This window comes from Taeniopygia guttata, chromosome 1, assembly GCF_048771995.1.
Source record: "Taeniopygia guttata chromosome 1, bTaeGut7.mat, whole genome shotgun sequence".
Taxonomy (NCBI): domain Eukaryota; kingdom Metazoa; phylum Chordata; class Aves; order Passeriformes; family Estrildidae; genus Taeniopygia; species Taeniopygia guttata.
Window position 1 is genome coordinate 65,482,150 of NC_133024.1, and position 19,155 is coordinate 65,501,304.

Sequence of the window (19,155 nt, forward strand, 5' to 3'; positions counted from 1 at the left end):
GATACAGCTCTTGGGCTGTCAACCACAGGAGGCAAGGGGACAAAGCGTCACTCCTTTATTTTTTTCCTGTACTTCTGGTGCTGGCTGCCACAGCACCATGCTGGAGGGACATTTCCTCTGACCCAGAATAAGTTTCCTCTGTTCTGATATTGAGCCACCTGCAAGTTTCTGTATTTATTGCATTCTAGGACAAAGCTACTTTTGATTTAAAGTACCATTCACTATAATAAATCCACTTTCATGCATCTGGACCCTTGTTTTATAGTGCTTGGATGGTGGAAAATCACCTTCAAACATGCTGAACTGATGGTGAGAGATTGCTAGGGGTAGCACTGAAGGACCAGAAACACCTTACTGTAGTCTTTCAACAATTAAAGGGGGCTTGTTAGAAAGATGAAGAGGGACTTTGTAAACTTTATTTATATTAGATAATAGGAACAAATGTTTTATGATGAGGGTGGTGAGGCACTAGAACAGGTTGTCCAGGAAAGTTCCGGATGTCCTCTCCCTGGAAGTGTTCCAGGCCAGGTCAGCTGGGGCTGTGAGCAAACTGTCTAGTGGAAGGTGTCTCTATCCATGGTGCGGGAATTGGAAGCAGGTGATCTTCAAGTTCCTTCTAACCCAAACTATCCTATGATTCTATGAAATATTCTCTCCAGTGCCATTGACTGTTCAGTGTGGAAGGAGTTGCAGGAGAAACAGATCTGAACTGTTTCAACTGGAGGGGAGGGATGCAGGCTCATGTCATTACTGGGCTGCAGTCAGACCTTGGTGTTTATGCCTCACTGCCAGCTCAGCTCCATCTCTGAAACAACACCTATACTACACAGTGCAACTTGTTCAGTTTAAACAATTTCATTAGACAACGACTTTGACGGCAAGGAAAGTTTTTTTTTTTTTTTTTTTGTGAGCTGCTTGCTTTAGATGAATGGGACTTTGTGGTGGTCTTGGGATCTCACAAGCTTGGCTTTGATTAAAAACAGTCATGTGCAGTAATTCTGTGATTTCTGGATAGTGCAATGTTGCCCCATGCAAATGATTTAGGCATTTTTTAAGTGGAATACATCATCCATGGCTTTTAAAGTTATCTGACATATTTATCTTGACAACACTAAAATTTTGTTCAGTGTGATATTGTATTAATAAACTGTAATTTCCTTAATGATATTTGATGCATTTTTAATTACAAAGGCCATAATATTTCAGTATCAACGTCTTCAACTAGTGCTAGAAGACCTTAGCTTTTGGGATTGATTTCTGTTGATCTCAGAAAAGGGAAACCTACAGGCAGAGCAGTCATATAACTGAATGTTAAAACACCCTATTTCTTCAAAGCTTGCCTTTTGATCCTCATATTGCCACTGAGACTCTGAATGCATCATTCATTGCAGTGTTTTCCTGTGACAGCTGGACTGCATGCTGTTATTCTTTTAATTGCAAAGTGTCTCTTTTTCTGAGGCAAAATGGATCTGATGGTGAATGGCTACCCTGACAGGCACTTAGAGGCTACACATACAGAGCTTCAGTTAGCATTTTCTGTACTTATGTTTCTAGAAAGAATCAAGCCTTTATTTATTTTTCCTTGAAAGACACATTATCCCTCTGTAGAAGCCATAATTTCTGCTCGATCTAGCACAGAGTGTTTTCACTGAGGGAAATGTAAGGTTGGTTAATTATCATTAATTCTATTGCTTTTTGTTTTCAGTGTCTTTAATATGTGCTCTTTCCTTTCCAGCACTATTACAGGATTTAATGTTCCCTTGATGTAGCAGAACCTTTGCCAGAGTCCCTGCTGTGCACCAAGACCTAATCAACCTCCATGTTTGATGTGAATTCCTCCAAAGCTGCTCAGCCTGAGAGCAGGAGTTAACTCGCAGTACTGTCATTCTGCAAATTCCTGCCAAAGTCTGAGACCAATTGCCCTTTCTGATGCAAAAATTTTTATTGAAATGAGAGAGAAATTTAAACTGGGTTCTGGCTAAGGGAAACTGCATTGCTTGAGTTTCAACATCCTATTGATGAAGTGTTCTCCACATCTTGCATGTTTGTCTGCTGACAGGTGGGTATTACATAGGAGTGAGATTATCTAATTATTTGTTTTAATTGTAGATATTTTTTACTGAGAAGAAGTAGAAAAATGCTAGTTTACCAAGTGTCTTTCACCAATATGTTAATTCAACATTCCAGGTTGCTTTGCCCCTGACCAAGTGGTAGCCATTCATTGAGAAAAGATCATTTTGTTGTTTATTGCAAGTCTGACAGATGCCAGTTGTTTCAAGATTTATAAATTCTGCTGTGTTTTTAAAATATGACAGTATGGTAGAGACTCTTTAAGTTAGCAGCATGTCAGAGATGATAAAGGTTCTACAACCACATGTAGCACAACAGAAGATAATTGATGTATTCCTGCAGTGCAAACCATCGACTTCCAGTGTGTCAGAGCCAGTCCCTGTCCCTACACTCTGTATTCATTAGCGCCTCAAGGGATACTTATTCACCTTATCTGTTCACTTCTAGTGCTACACCATTTTTCAACTGGAAGAGAGGTGCATGCAAGTGATAAAAGAGACGGCTCACATCTTGAGAGTAGGAGGCCAGATAATGATATATGTGTGGGCAATGGAGCAAAAATAGCGAAGATTTGAAAAGCAAGACAACTTTGTTCCTTAGAAACCTTCACCTCCTTCCTGCTCCTCAGGTGAGCCTTGCTGACATGGAGTACAAAAACCAATTCTTCACAGGGACAAAGAACTGGCTTTGAAACAGCCCTGTCATAAGCTGGATGGGACTTCAGAGCTACGCAGGACAGCAAGGAGCTCATCCTGCAGAGAGAAGAAAAAAGCACTGTGCACAGTGTCAGAGAAATCTCTGAGATGGTCTCTGTTCTCATGATCACTTGATTTAGATTTGGGCAATCAATGGCACCAAGAAGGGCTCATTAGTTATGGCAATTACAGTTTTGAGCTGAATGAATTAAAAAGGGGAAAAAAAGTTGAAAAAAACCCAGAGTGCATGACTTTCTGAAACATACTTCTGATTTTTTCTACGTTGAAAACTGAGTTTTTAAAATACAATAACTTTTGAAGTGGCTGTTAAGCCTGTGGTGCCCATGTCACCACGCTACTCAAAGGCTTTCAGGAGCTGCTATGCAGAATTAGGCCAAGCAATTGTGCAGCTCCCTAACGGCAGAAGGTATTCATCGTGTTTGCAGCGGACTGTATTTACCTGACCTGATTTCATGTCAGAAAGAATTAGCTGTCAGAAAACAACTTAAAATAGAGCATCATCTAAACCAAAGAGCTTTCTGCTAACCTCAGAGCAAAAGCAGAGTAGGTGCTTCTATACAGAAAAAAGTCATTGAGAGTGCCCTGACCAAGCATAGCTGACAGCAGACAGGTCCTGGTGGGGCCTGACTGAGATACTGCTACATTTTTAAAGACAAGAAACTGGCCAAGCTGATAGAGAGAGCACCATATTCCTGAGCTAAGCATTACTCATTTGTACTTTGACCACACTAACTGGTGCATGATCACAGAAAAAACTAAAGTGTGGAAGTTCTAGGGAAAATTCCCTTATTGAAGTGCACAGGGAATACTAGAGGTTTTCTTTCTTTTGAAAGCTCAGCACCTTTGAAAACAGTTCCTGAAATTTTTATAGCTTTGGGTTTGTTTTGGTGAGAAGGGCATGTATGAGGAAGAAGCTGCTTTGAAATTCTCAGGTTCTGTGACTTTGTTTTCTTTGATTTTGTTCTTAAAATACATCTTTATTGAAATTTTTCCCTAGAGTTATTATTTCAGGCTGAGCACACTTTAGCACACTGATCCTTTTCATAAACAGCTGCCAGCTGTGTTTTGTTGCTTGCAAATAGTTAAAATACAGTTGGAAGGTGATTGCTGGATTATTTTTTATGTATGCATTAAAAGCCTTTGTTGTTCATTTATTACTAAATAATCATTCATGTCAACTTTTTACTTTAAAATTTATTGTACTCTGCCACTTGATGCAACATAATGTGGAAAGTAAGTGAAAGATACACCATTTTATTACAGCTCCACTTTGTCAGTCCATATGATATTTCCAGTCATACAAGACAGACTGGCTTTTATGAGAATTACTGGGTGTACAGAGCCCTCGTGGCAGAGGCAGTAACTCATGACACTGTCACATTCCAGAGATATTTTCACAGCCACAGCCACAGACAAGGAAGCAAAGAGATACTTGCCTCCCTGTAGGCCACTACATGACCCCTCAAAAACACAATTTTAAAAGGGGATTTCATGTTTTAAGGATTGCTCTTGCCCTGCCAATAACATTAGAAGTCAGAAGGATTTAGTAACTCATTTAAATCTTTACAGTGAATGAGCACAGCACAGAAAAGTGTTCCAATGATTGCTAGTCAACTGAGAAAATATTTATTAACATTAATGCTTTTATCTGCAGATTCACCTTTTGCAAAGAAAGTCAGATTCATTACCTGATTTTTATAGATAAAGAAACTGTAACAATTTACTGTTAGAGTTTGCAATGTAAAGTAAATATTTGGAAGCAAAACCAACAATAATCCCAAACAACACAGCTGCTTTGCTGATGTTTATTTATTAATGTCTGTCCATAATTTTTCTTCCTGATTTTGTTTCCATGGATTTGTGGAGCAGCAAGTCAGATATCAAACTTGTTTTCTGAGAAATAAGCCCCTGCATGTTCTTTATGTGGCTGTCAGTAGCAGATGTATATCACGTTTTCAGACCTAGCATGAAAAAGTGCAGCAGTCTCTGGTTTTTAATGCAGCTTTAATTCAATTTGGATATAATATCTGTAATAACATTTCCTTTACTTCCTTCCATGGTACCGTCATAGTACATTTTGTATTCTCAGGTGGAAGTGCTAGATAGGCTAATCAGTGTCCTCCATCTGTAATGATTGCCTCTGCAGTGCTCCTTTTTTCCCCTAAATGTTAGCATCACTGTGCAAATGGAGAAAACAATTTTCAGCCACAAAATGTTGCTGCCATTCAGCTCTGTTGACACCATTCCCTTCATTTCATAAAAGCATAACCCAGTCCAACATGGCCCATATGGGGATGGAACAGCTTCAGCCTTATTAACACTCTTCCCTAACAGCATCTCTATATTTTTAGTGCATCTTCAGGTAGCCCAAAGCACCTCTGAGACCCTCCATCATATTTGCTCCCGTGGATCAACAGGCGGTTTATTCACATGGTGCACAAGAAAAATGCCTCTGATGGTGGCTGCCAGTCCTTGCCCTCAAGCACACCTGATACTTAGCTTTTTCCTGGAACAGCACAGGTATTTTAACAGAACCTGACTACTCCTGTTGGAAGGTTTCAGCCTGTTCCAGCATTCCATTAGAGCTCATCATCTCCAGTTCTTCCCTCAGGCACAATGAGTCACCACTAGATTTCTCCCAATGCTGACACCCCTGTCTGCCTGATCCCTGATCCACACCAGCTGTTTCCAAACAAGATCCATGTTACAGGGCAATGCTAGCCTAGCTGGAAGGATTTTTAATCTCTGGACAACTGTTAGCGCTCTAAAAGCAGCTCTCACCTCAAACAAGGAGTTAATGTCTTTGTTTTGAATGAAATGAACTGCACAGGGCCACTTTTGCAGGGAAGTTCTGCCTAAGGGATGGGTCAGACTTGCTGCCACGTGAAATGCCTTGCAATCACAATGGCTGCCTCTGGACTTCTTGGGATCAGACTAAATTCAAACTTGCAAAAGAAATGCTCTCAGACATGGTCCTCAAAGTGGAAACAAAATAAAAATACACATTTGTCTGCAAAGATCATGTATTAATAAATCCTCACATTTATGCATGTCAGAAATGTGATAAAGCCATAAGCTCTATTCTAAATCCTTGTTTTGATTAGGATGCCAGTAGCAAACCCATGACTGAGTGCATTCCTTAATTTCTTTAACACAGTCTGCATTTGCAGTCTGCAAGGTAGGCACTACCTTGTGCCAAGGGATATAGGAGGGAAATGCTCTGCACTCCTGAGCAGCACTTGATCTCAATTTGTTTTCCTCTGTGCTCTTTGCTGTTCTGCACTGTATTCTAGAATAGACAGGTACAATTTTTCTGGCTTCATTTAGGCATTGAGTCAGTAGATCTGTATGTAATTCTAGTTTTGTACTCCTTTATTGCCTACGGAGTTAATGGCAAGGAATAGTTCCCTTAGAGGAGGAACAACAGAATACACCTTGAAGACTTGTTTGGACTAGCAAGCTCATGTTCAGCACCTGCTCATCTCTTTCCATTGCTTGTGGAAGGAGCATGGAGAGGAGTTCAGCCTTAAACACTCAGACAGATTCATCATCCCCTCCAACCTTTTCACCCAGCAGTGCTGATGACACATCCCTGTTTTGTAGAAAGGGTGATGCTTTTTGTCTTATCTCTGCGTCTTATCTCTGCTTTACTTTACAGCATCCACCCCTCTGAATTTATGGTCATTTGAGGCCTCACCTGTCCAAGAGACACTTTCAGACAAGCTTCCAATGTCTGACACTAACTCTGATCTCTCAATGACGATCTCCTTTACAACATATAATAATTTGTATTAATATAAATAAAACTAACGTCTTCCCACTTTTTCTGACTTGCAGGTCCCAAAAAATTCCCTGATGTTGGATATTTCTGTTTTATCTACAGATGGCTGCTGTGCTGTTCCTAATTTCTTCTGTGGAGCTCTGGGAAATTGTCCTAGCTACCCAGGATCACAAGCACAGAGTGTGGTCCTGTGTTCTGTGCTTGCCACATTAGGCATTGTCACACTGATCCCACCCAGCCCATGCAAAGGTGGCACAGGAGCAGCAGCCAGTGCTGCTCACATCACTGAGACACTGTGAGCATAGCAATGTTTATCCTCCTTCAGCATAAACAGGTTTGATGAGTGTGAGTCTATCATAAAAGATGTTTGCCCGCTGGGTAAATGTCTTTTTTCTAATCGTTTGCTAATTAGCGAACAGCTAACCCCACTTATTATCAAAATTCTTACTCCAGAGAAAATGCTGCCAAGAGTTTCATAAATCCTTCTCCCTCATCCTTTTTAATTTTAAAAATTGTTCCAAGTATCATTTGGTAGCTATCACCTAAGGAGGCATTCCGTTTGAGTTAATCAGCTCCTGCAAGGTTATCTGTGATCTATCTGAAAGTGCCTTAGCCAGCATCTTGCTTTCTGTCTTAATTAGCAATTACTGGCCTAAAATTGTCACTTACCATAGGCATTTGTACTGACCTCTCAAATTAAGATCATCCACAAAATTAAAACTGGAAGAAACCTATTTGGTCACTTACTTTATCTTCAAAAGTGCATTTATTATTCATGGTGTGTGGCAGGGAATATAAGTGTAGGGTATGATTGAGAACACTGCAGGTGACTAGTCTTTGAAATGTAAATACAATTAATGAGTGTACCTGTCTTCCCTCAGGATCTGTCCTTGCCTGCTTTGTCATTCTGATTATTTTTCTTCTCTTTGAAGGGACTCCTGATTTTCTTTCCTTCCTTCTCACTCAAGACTGAAATAATATTTTGCAGAAGGATTCTGAGTGGTAAAAAGCACAGGAAATATTCCATGTATTTCTCAAAACACATGCTTTACTAGCATGCCTTTCATATCTCATTGTGACCAGGAGTGAGCTAAGTGTTGCCTTTATACTTTGGCACAAAAACCATTTGACATGAACATACTATCACAAGTTTAAAAAAAGAACACCAGCTTGCTTGCACTGAAAGCCCACATTGGCAACATTCAGCTATAGTGAAACTGTGCCATTCACTAGTTGTCACAGACTGACAACTAAAAGCATCACATTTCATATAGCAAAGGAGATTGTCCCAGGGAAAACCAAGAAAAATTATTTGGGGACACATAAGGCCAGTCAAGAGAGAGAGCAGCACAGTAGGTCTCCAGCTCTCAGTCTTCAACTTCCCCATGCCCAAATTTTATTCTTTATAGCTGTATACAGTGGCTTGCAAATAGATTAAAATATGTAAGACCAAAATCTACTCCATGTCTTGAGACAGAGCTGGAGATATGTTGTCTTGATTTTTAAAAGTGTTTTCTTTTATAGTTTTTTTGAAAGTTTTAAAGTTTTCATAAAACTCCTTCAGCCTTCTGATATTTACATATTTGAAAGTCAGAATTCCCACACAATTTCTTGTATAAATAGAATAGTTTACATATTTCTCTATGGGTAGAGCGAAATGATTGATTGATCTTTAGACCAGTGTGGTTGGAAAAGTGGTAATTCCATCCTCTAATCCACAGTCACCCTTAGAATTCTATAAATACCAGATATTTAAATAAAACTGAGTATTTTCTCTTTTGAACTTACCAAACTTTTTTGTACTCATTTTGTGTCCAATAACAGAGATAGCTCCAAGCAGGTGCCAGGACAGAGGTGGTGGCTGCTAGGAGAAACACAGATGGAGCAGTGGTGTCAGTGGTAAAACCACATGCTGGTAATAGCTGGTGCCTAACCCACATCTACTGAAACACCACCTAAGGCTCAAATGATTGGGACACAATTTACTAACTCCAGGATTGCTGAAACAGAGCATTCCATTTCTTCCAGAAGTTCAGCACAAACACAGAGAAAGTTTCAACAGAAGTACTTGCTGCCTTTAGTTTATAGATCCTTTTTTTTAAACCGGTTTCACCTCTGGCTTTCTGTGCTATCATGAAGCTGACTCCTCTGCAACCCCTCAGACACCTTCATGCTTAAGGCCCACGTGGGAGGGAGCAGCTTGGAGTTTTCATTTCCAGCTAGCAGGAGGTGCTGCAGGATAAAAGCGAGGGTAATCCTCTCAGCATGCAATTCAGCAGCAATTCTAAGCAAGTCTCAAAAGATGAAAACTCCTGAACAAATTTATCATCTAGAGGTTGGTCCTGTGCTAGTCAGTGTTCAGGAGTCTATCTGCACTGCCTCTTCAACTTCATCTGCAAGGCAGGTGTGCTGTGCCTAGTGTAGGTTCAGCACAGCACTGTTGTTGGGCCACGTGTGTGCAGGTTCAGTTGGACTCAATTGTGAGGTCTTTTCCAACCTAAATGATTATGTGATTCTGTTCCAGGCTGGAGAGGCAGCTATGCCCACCCAGGAGATGCTCACTTGCCAGGCTAACATTCTGTATTTTTGGTAAAAGGATTTGAACAGGAGCTCCATGAAGGGGAAAAAAAAAGGCAGTAAACTCCATTTTATTTCTGACATCCACCTGCATGAGCTCAAGGCTCCCTGCTGCAAAGCTCAGCACCTCAGTTCTGCATCACACTGCCTCTAAGCAAGAGCTGCAACTACCCCTGATGGGAAGCAAGGCTCTAAAACATTCCCAGTAAGCACAAAACTTACTGATCATCATCACAGAATCTCTCACGGTGGAAGTCACTCCTAAGGATCATCAAGTCCCACTCTGTGCTCCTCACAGGACAAACTAAAACTAAACCACATGAGCAACATCCAGACACTCCTTGAACTCTTGACAGGCTTGGTGGCATGACCACTTCCCCCAAAGCCTGTTATGGATACTAAGTCAAAATTTCCTGAAAAATTACTAGCAAGGAAAGACACGTGCAGAGACTTTTAAGATACTTGTGCCCATGTGTGTTTAAATTTGTGTTCTAGACTGTGGAAGACAAGAGTCAGGATCAGCAGGGGAAAATGCTGGCTTGCACGGTGAGTGATAGCCATTTTCTCTCACAGAAATCCTGTCATTATACCATTTTTCCATCCTTGGTGACTCTTGATTTATCCCAGGTAGAAAAGGATAAAAATGAAACTTCAACAAGAAGCAGCAAGAACACCTAGAAATTCATACAGGGGTTTCTGACTCCTAGGCAAAGCTGCTGAGGCCTTTTGAAAGAGCAAGTTGCTCCTTTGCCCCAACACACCTCCAATACAGCTCCTGCCTCTCCACCCTCCACAGCAACACTGTCCCTGAGCATTTTGCAGCCCCCTACCTCTTTCTCACACATTAGATTTTGGGGCTGGTTTTTTTGGGAGGGAGAAGTGTTTCATCATACCCTTTGAACTCACACTTTTACTTTATCACACACTATACATTAGTAGTAGGGAAGTCAAAAACTGTTCTTTAGCTTTTAAAAATCAGTAGGTAAGACAAGGCTTATCTTGTCTTATCTAGAGCAAGATAAGACAGAGCAAGGCAGTTTTTATGTACATAATTATGCCCCCTCCATTACAAAGTTGTGCCCTACTTTGTAATGAATTTAAGTATTCCTTTCCACTATCACTGACTAATGTTTCTACAGGATCTTTTGACAGTGAAGACATTCACAATATGACAAGTTACAGTGCTGTGGATTTGGGTGACAAGCATATGGAAGGAAAAAAACTCATCATCTACTTCTTCAGGAGCCCCGTTGAGCAGGAAACAGGGCAGCACCATCTTACTGAGAATGAATTTGAATGCAAGCTGTGCATTAACACGCCACATGGAACCCTTAAGTCCTTGAGAACAGCAGCAGTATTTAACTAACTTAAGCTTTAAATACTGTCTAGTAATAGCCTAAATTATCATGGTGAAGTAAAAAGAAAAAAAAAAAAAAAACAAAGACCATGAATTCAGTAATTTTTAGAGTACCATGGAACATAGACATAACAGGTGAAAGACTTGCAGCACAGGTATTGTTGGTTTTCTATTATTATCATTATTACAGGAGGTTGTTTTTTCACTTTTTCTTGTTGCTTGTATTGATTTGAAGTTTTTTAAATTTCAGTGGCTCTCTTCAGTTTTCCAGTATGTGTGGGATATCGCACATTTCTGAAAGATGTCTACATCAAAGCAGATGAATGCACCTAGGCTATCACAGACACTGTAAAAAAACAATTCAGCATTTTTGTTCATATTTGCTACAATTTATTTTGCCATTTTAAAAATGCCACATATCAGTTTAAGAGGTAAAAGATACTTGTTGAAAGCTGAAACTTTTCCTTTCATTAAAAAAATAGTCAAAGTAGTAACCTTTACCTTAACAGCATGTAGGTTGAGGCAAACCCAAGAGTGTCAGACAGCAAATGAACTTGCTTTATGAAAGCATAATCCTTCTAAACAAGGTGTTACATGTGATTTACAAGCAACACCAAAGTACTGCTCCTCCACAATTTCAACATAACTGCTTACAAAGAAAAAAGAAAGAAAACATTTGTTGTGAGTACACCACAGAAAACACTCGGGCTAAAAAAAAGAAGCCAGACAAACACTAAGACGTATAGATCAGAAGGCAGAACATACATGTTCAAGGTGGAACTTGGCAGAACATGGAAAAAACATTTTTCCTTCAGCCTTGCCCATCTGTGATTAACAAACAAAAACCAAGCATACAGCACCTGTGCTCTCTCTTCTTAATGTCAGCTTGCAAATATTGCAAAGCAGCTCTGATCTTACACATCTTCCAAGGCAATGTGCTGTCTTTCTGAAAGGCCAATGCATTTTGTATGGATCTAAAGATGGATTTGTGGCTGTCAAACAATCCATCTGGTTTCTAAACCTGAACAAACATTGTTTTATTAAACAGCAGAATAAAAATATTTGACTTAGAACTAGACTCACGAGTAATCAAGCACTGGCAACTAGACATTTCCAACACCATTGGTATCTTGACACAACATTCTGTGACTTCAGAGTTAGAACATTATGTCATCCAGCCCATCCTCCATGAACTTCTTGTAAATTGCCATAAACTTTGCAACAAATGCTTCCAGATGATAAATGGCTTTGCTGCCCAGTTGCAAGCGGTGCTCATAGAAGGCTGCCATCTGTGCAACTTCTCCTTTCAGTTGTCCATCACAATTATTTAGAAGTTCTGTCAGAAGACCCTAAAATGGGAGAAAAACAGGGCAGTATTTGAAAAATTAGATATTTTTTGTTAAGACAATAACCTTGGTTCTCTGAAAATAGCCAAGCATTAACCAATAGTTCACTCATTAATTCAACAGAAAATATATTCATTTACTGGAATAATTTATGCCTTAATAAAAGAAAATTAATTAATCTAATCTCCAAATACTATAACCTCTACTGAATGTAGGCACATGGCCTGAGGAGAATTTTTACCAAGACAGCAATTGTATTAAAATCACTTACTTCTACCTTGACAGCATCAAGCAAAAAGAGAAACAACATTAATAAAAAACAAGAAAAGGGTTATTTAGAATTTAAGTGTGTCTGTATTTATGAGTGTATTTATGTACAGACACACAAGGCACCTTCTTCCTCACAAACACAGCACTGCAAGATCCACTAACCTACTGTAAGAAAGGAAGGTTAAAGAAACATCTAAGTATCAAAACCATCAAAAGCAGAAATTTGTTAATGTGAAATTATGTCTGACGGCAAAGCAAACATTACTAGGTTAAATTGCAAACACTATTTTTGATCTTTGTTCTACTCCAGCTGTCTTCAGCATCCTTTCATGCTCCTTAAAATAAAAACATTCACATCCCACTTGCATTTTTCCTCCAGGTTACAGGTGACATCTGTCTTTGAATAGCCCTGCTGGTCTAGCCTCCTTCAGCACACCTCTCCACAAAGACATTGCAAATAATGAACTTGTAACAAAACTTTTATAAAAGCAAACCAATCATATGAAGAGTAGCCCACAGAATCATACAGTCATTAAGGCTGTGAAAGACCACCAAGATCCTCAACTGTGCTTTAATATAGTAACTAGCCTGAGAAGTGAAGGGGACTAAAAATGTCCTCCTTTATTTTCACTCAGCTGTAATGCTGTTTTTCTCTGCCACTGAACTAGTTTTAGTCTGTTGGAAAGGATACAGCTTTTCATCAATATCTGGATAATTTATGATGTTTTGGTGTATTTTTTTAAAAAAAGCTTTAGTTGAGACAGTCACAATATTAAAATTCATAGCACATTAAGAGCTAGATAGTTCAATTACCTTCATTATAATCTCAGGAGGAATGCAGTGGGTCAGGAGTTCATAAAGTCGTCCACGGACTTCTAAAAGCCTGTTGGAAAGACACCACAAAATATGAGAAGTATGATCCCAAAGCATACTAATGTCTTTTCACAACTAGTGAAATACAGTGCAGGAAAAGAGGCAAACCAAGCAATGTTTCTTTTTTGTTTTTAGTTTTGGGTGTTATTTTAAAACCAAAAGCATTGCGTGAGTCAATTTCAATTCAAAGGCTGCATATCATCTTTTACTCAAAAGATAAAATAACACATTCTCTAGTTACAATAGTCTCACTTAATCTAGAAGCTACAAGGCTATTATAATTTGTCTCAGAATTGTTTACCTTTAATTCTTCATATTTAAGTTATTAATGCTTAAGACTAGTGAGGAGACACACAATTTACTACAGCAGAGAGTTCCTTTATGCTGTTTTTCTGTCTTCATTGTTTATAAGAAGGGGTAAGACAATTAAGTGGCAGAGCTGACACAATTAGCCAATGCTCAGCTTTTGAAAACAGAAGGGCAGATGCTACAAGCATTTAAATTAAGTGACATCTCATGCAAGTAATGCATGGAACACACTAAAAGGATCAGGCTTTGGGTGTGATAGTGAGATGGACACAGGAGTCATCTCCTGATGTGCTCATAAAACGCAATGACTTATCACTTCCAGTTATTTTACAAAGGTGCTTTATGCTAAAGATGGTCAAAGAGAAATTTTATGTAAAACAAACAAACTAGACCGACCATATACACCCACCAAAAAAAAAATCACCAAACCAGGAAACACAACATGCAACTAAGCCTATGGTCACTTTAGATTATTAAGCTTTGACAGGAAAAAGCAACAGTACTTCAGTTCCTGATACTCATTCAGCCTTCTCTGGCAATTTTAAAGCTCAAATCCTCTGGCTGCAAAGTACCAGCTTCAGTATAAATACAGAAAATTACACATTACTGGAGATGCCACATTTTTGAATACAGCTCTTTTTTTTAGGTACCACAGTACATGGAAAACATAATTCATAGCTCTTAACAAGTGCATTCACCCACCTTTGTGGTGTCTGTTGACCAACAATAGCATTTGCAGTTTCTCTCAAATAAACTTCCCAGTCCATCTCAGGAATGTCTTGATCAGCACTAAAAGGATACCTAAGAAATACTTTCTTTTTAGAGATGACAATATAAGCAAATTGTTGCCTATTTTAACAAGGCCTCAGAAGCAAGGTCATTTATGTGTCTGACAGTATAATTTACATTAATTTTTGCAGTGACTTACTGTTGTACTCTGCAGGACTCACACATAAGTAGTGCTTTCCGAAGATTCCTGCCAGATTTCTCTGCAATCCTTTGAGCCAGTTCCTGAGGAAGAGTCAGGCCTTCTTTCTTACACACACTGGACAAGACATGGCAGATCTAGACAGAAAACAGATAGCAGGAAGTACAACACTTAACAAAGTGTTCAGCACCTACAGATTCTCCTTTTTCTAACAGGAGAATCTGCTAGACCAGAGATGATGGATCAGTCCTTCATAAGCTGTGCTTGACAAATCATCCAACACAAAGGAAAACTAGGTCATTATGTGAAAATAAAATGCAAGTCTACCGCAAGAACTTATCTAATAGGAATTTTATAGTAACTTATTTTTGCTTCTGTTTCAACATACATCTTCAATGCTGGGAGCAGGCACTCGTATAGCCAGGCATCTGCTTTGAATGGGTCCTATAATTTTTGACACTGAATTGCAGCACAGGATCAACCGGCAGGTCGCCATGTACTTCTCCATTGTTCTTCGCAAAGCATGCTGAGCGTCTTTAGTAAGTTTGTCAACTTCTGTTAACAGCACCACTGAAAAAAGGATTAAACATAGTGGGGCTCTGTATTAATATCAAATCTTTCTAAGAAAAAAATACTTTTGACATACAAACAACAAGCAGTAACACTTAAATAAGTGATAACACACAGAAAAAGGCAGCATGGTTCCACAGGCAGAAAAATAAAGATTAAGATTACCTGTGTGCCGTTTTGACTGTACAATCTTCATGCAAAATACAGGTACTAACAAAACAGTGAAAAGAAATCTCCCCATGTTTAAAGAGCTGTTTTGACTGGTTTTAACTGTTTTACTCACCTTTAAAATCTCGTTGAGTACTTGTCTCAAGCTGTTGGGACTGTGCCACTGTCTTCAAGAGCTCCTGAATTACCACACGGTCATTGTTTCCCGCATCACTGTACCAGGAATTAGAATAAATCTTGTTTTAAAAAAACTTTATATTGCATATAAAATACATCCCCCAAGAGTCAATTAAATGAGTAAGAATGCCAGAAGAATTCAGAAGCTGTGAGTTAGAATTAAACTAATACCCATATACCTTGTTGAAAGTTACCTCCTCAATAAAAACAACCCAAGTTTATGCAGGTGCAACTGGCTTAGTAGCACTTTAATCAAATGTGGTAAAACCATTGTTAAATGTTTGATTAACTCATTAAAATAGAACTCATTTTCTTCAGATGAGAAACCTAAACTTTTTTTACCTAGTTTGAACAAGGACATACAGCGTGAACCTTTTTACTCATTACGGGAAGAACAATTAAGCCTAACCATATAATAGGATGTCTGACATGTAGATGCGGGGTTTTACTCTACAGAGTCCTTCCCAGAAATTCACTTAACACTCCCTGTTAACCATTCATCCCATTCCATGTTACTCAAGATGCACATGACTTCACCATTGTTATAGTTCAGCCAAACTTCATAGGCCATTGCACAGCACAGATGTTTACTGTCTGGTCAGACATAAACATGACAATTGCTCAGTCACTGAAAGCCTAAAAATCAGGATACTGATCTTAATCAAAATTCAGTACTTTGTATTTAAATTGAAATATAATTATTTTATGTTTCAAGCTCTAAGTACTCTATACAGAGTAACAGGAAAAGTGTTAGTAGTTTCAGGTTATCAGAGCTGGATTGAATGGTCACACATTTGATAACACCAAAATGACATATTCAAAACAGTGATTCCCAATAAGCTTTGGCTTTTATTGGTAATTAGCTGGTAATTATTTGTGTCTGTATTAGAATACCAGCAGATACTCGCTAATCAATAAACAGATTAGCTGAAGAATGAGTTCCTAAAGAAGACCTGGCAGTGTAGAATAACTTCTATAACGCAAGGCAGCATGAGCTATGGTTTAGCAGTAACCAACACCTCCCAGTGCACAATGACATTCACTCATGGTGATTTAAAGCAGCATTACATGGTTTCAGGTAAATATAAATATTTGCTTTGGGTCTCCAAACAATTCATAACTGCAATTTTATAACTGCTAAAGAAGATGTAGATAGTTCCCACTAGAGCTTCCATTGTTTAAATCAGTATCTGACCTCAGTCAAGACAGGATGCAAAGTATTTTGTGGTGGTCTTTCCCATGCTCTAAACAGTTTATTTGGAGAAGTTACAGGGTAAGCCTTTCTTTCTTTCAAATTCTTTAATTTTTGTATTTATGAGAGAACTAATGATATGGAGGTGTTAGTTCCAGTAGAAGCTCTTAATTTCAACTGAAATGGTGAATTCTCTAAATCCAGAATTGTCTCCTATGCCCATTCCTCAACATTAGTATGCTTATGTAGCCACTTGAACAGAAGATTTCTGCCTTAAGTACGCAGCAATCCAAATTTTTGTTTATTCAGAGCTGTTAAATTAAAAATCCACTCCCTGCTCTCATTTGCAGACGAAACCCATTGACCATTACCTAACTTGATCAGGCAACAGATCAGGCAATCAGTCCCTCACACACCCAGGCTGAAGGGACTCACAACACAGCCAGTAGCTTATCTTTAAAGTGAGGCACTTTTACTGCACACTTACCTTGGGTTAACTTCAAGGTGATAATTACTTGCAATGGTGCTAATTTCAATCTTCTTCTTAGAAGGTGCCTACATAGAAAACAAGCAATTAAGGTTCAGAAAGTGTTCTTAAAATCTCTTAGAGCTTACACCTGGCTAAGTCACAGGAAAACCAAGAGTCTCAGAGATCAAAGAACTCCCAAGATACAGACTTGCTTATCTCTTAAGGTTCCAGCCCCACCTCCAAAGAAAAAAAGGAATACTGACACATCATCCAGCCTGTAAAATAGCAACAGCGGAGATGCTATTGTCCAAACTAAACTGTAAACGATAAATAAAAAAACACACTCTGAACAAAAAAAACTACACCAAAAGAACAGCCAACCAGGCACAGAAAACAATTGAGAACCCTGTATCTTGAAGGCCTGAAGAACATCTGGATAATAATTTGTTTGTATAATCAAACCGGTATGATTAATTACATAAAGATGTTGAAGATACTGAGTGCAAAATAAAAAATAATTTTTAAAACTCAAATAAATACAAAGGTCTCACAACAGAAATATGTCAGTATTTCCACATTACTTCACAGGAGATGGGAGATTTTTTTTTTTACCGTTATACTCTGATGCTCAATCCTCAGTTTCTCCACTCCTGCACCATATAATTCCCTTAACAAACACATTATTCTTGTCTTTTTTCCAGCTCCTGATGGGCCATACACCAACAGATGAGGAAAGTCACCACATTGAACCTGAACAAAAAAGAAACATCAGTTAGCTACCACAGTATTTTCCTTATAAGATCACTTGTCCTTCCATTTGCATCCAAGTTTACATTAAATGTCTCTTCCAGCTCCATCACAACATAGCACCGAGAACTAAAACTACTGAAATCCTTCCCTGCAGCAACATTTCTATAGAACATAGTATTTTTCTGACAGCCATGTACAACTCACTTAACTTCAAACACCTCACTGCTCAAAAAACACCCCCAGCAAACCAACAACAAAACAAAGCCCCAAAACCCCACTCCAACATTTGTATGCTTCCCACAGTTAGTAGTGACAACTGAGAGAAACACATAGAAAAAAGGGTTGAAACAAAGTTTAAAGCAGATGTTTATATATAAAAAATTATTATAGAAATACATTTTTATATACATTTTATATATATATATGCACACGTTTAGAAGTTTATTTCCTGGAAAGCTAAAAAGCATGACTTGGAGCACACCTGATCACACCCCACAGAAAGCACCTACATTAGTTAGGTATCACTCATCCCTGAGGAAGTGAATGTGCCAGGCGGCACATCTGGCAGGGGAAGCAGCCCTGCCTTTCATTCCCAGCTGCTCGCTTCAAAAATTTCTCCTAACATTAGGCAAAGAAGCCTAAGCCTATTCTCGGGGACACTGAAACCAGCAGGAAGAACACGTGCACACGGCTCGGAAGACTGGAGCCACCGATCCCCGCGCAGCCTTTCCCTCGGCACTCAGGCCTCGCTCCCAAGCGGGGCGCGATGCCGGGACACCTCCCCGCGGTACGGGCGCTGCTCGGAAAGGCACGGCCTGCACGGACGGAAAGCTGCCGACCCCGGCCCCACAGGAGCAGCGCTGCGGGCTCGGCAGGAATCCCAATTATAGCACGGGTCAGGTGGGAACGGACCACAGCGGTCCAACTTCCCAGAGCACAGGGTACAGCACTGCAGCCAGATGGCTCCCGACTGTCTCCAGTGAAGGAGAGTTCACAGCCACCCTGAGCAATCTGTTCCAGTGCCCGGTCACCCTCACAGTAAACTCTTCCCGCTTATTCAGGCGCAATGCCAACTCCGGGGGGATTCCCGCTGCGGGGAGCACAGGACCGAGAGGACCTGGAGACCGGCGGGGCCCCGGGCAGAGTCCGGCGGGGAGCCGGCGGGCAGAGCAGAGCCGTGCCCCACGTACCAGGCTGCGGAGCCGCGCCGCCTGCTCGCGGTGGAAGTCGAGGCGGGCGAGGGCGCCGGGCCGGTGCTTGTCGGCCCACAGGCTCATGGCGCTGCCGGAGCGCGCGGGCCGCGGCGGAAGGCGCGCTCCGTACGGCGGCCACCGAGGGACAAACCCCGGCGGCGGCCACGCCCCCGCGGCTCCCTCAGGGACGCGCGGCGGCCGCGCCCCAGCCCTGCCCAGGCGGGGTTTTCTCTCCGGAGGAACAGAGGCGCCGCCTCAGCCCTGGCAGCGGCAGCCGCTGTGCTCCCTGAGGGCTTTGGCAAAAGAGCCCCTCACCAAGCGGTGCGCAGGAGATGAACTCTGCCCGCCAGCCCAAAGCAGCGCGCTGCCTCCCCGTCGGGGGAGCGAGCCCTCCGAGCCCCGTCTGAAA

The 19,155-nt window shown here is 40.4% G+C and overlaps 1 protein-coding gene across 2 annotated transcripts; it reads right to left on the reverse strand.

The window, feature by feature from the left end:
- Window positions 1–10,868: 10,868 nt before the first annotated feature.
- On the reverse strand, window positions 10,869–18,904 carry RFC3 (replication factor C subunit 3). 2 transcript variants are annotated; one of them, XM_002195750.7, is made up of 9 exons: window positions 18,744–18,904; window positions 17,416–17,553; window positions 16,822–16,889; window positions 15,081–15,178; window positions 14,616–14,797; window positions 14,228–14,364; window positions 14,002–14,100; window positions 12,931–13,000; window positions 10,869–11,850 (listed from the first exon to the last, which is right to left on the reverse strand). In XM_002195750.7, the coding sequence occupies exons 1-9, from the start codon at window positions 18,828–18,830 to the stop codon at window positions 11,659–11,661; spliced, it is 1,071 nt and encodes a 356-aa protein (XP_002195786.4). In that variant the 5' UTR covers window positions 18,831–18,904; the 3' UTR covers window positions 10,869–11,658. The 2 variants fall into 2 exon arrangements, with proteins under 2 accessions (XP_002195786.4, XP_072786129.1); XM_072930028.1 differs by lacking the exon at window positions 18,744–18,904 and adding an exon at window positions 18,063–18,181.
- Window positions 18,905–19,155: the final 251 nt, after the last annotated feature.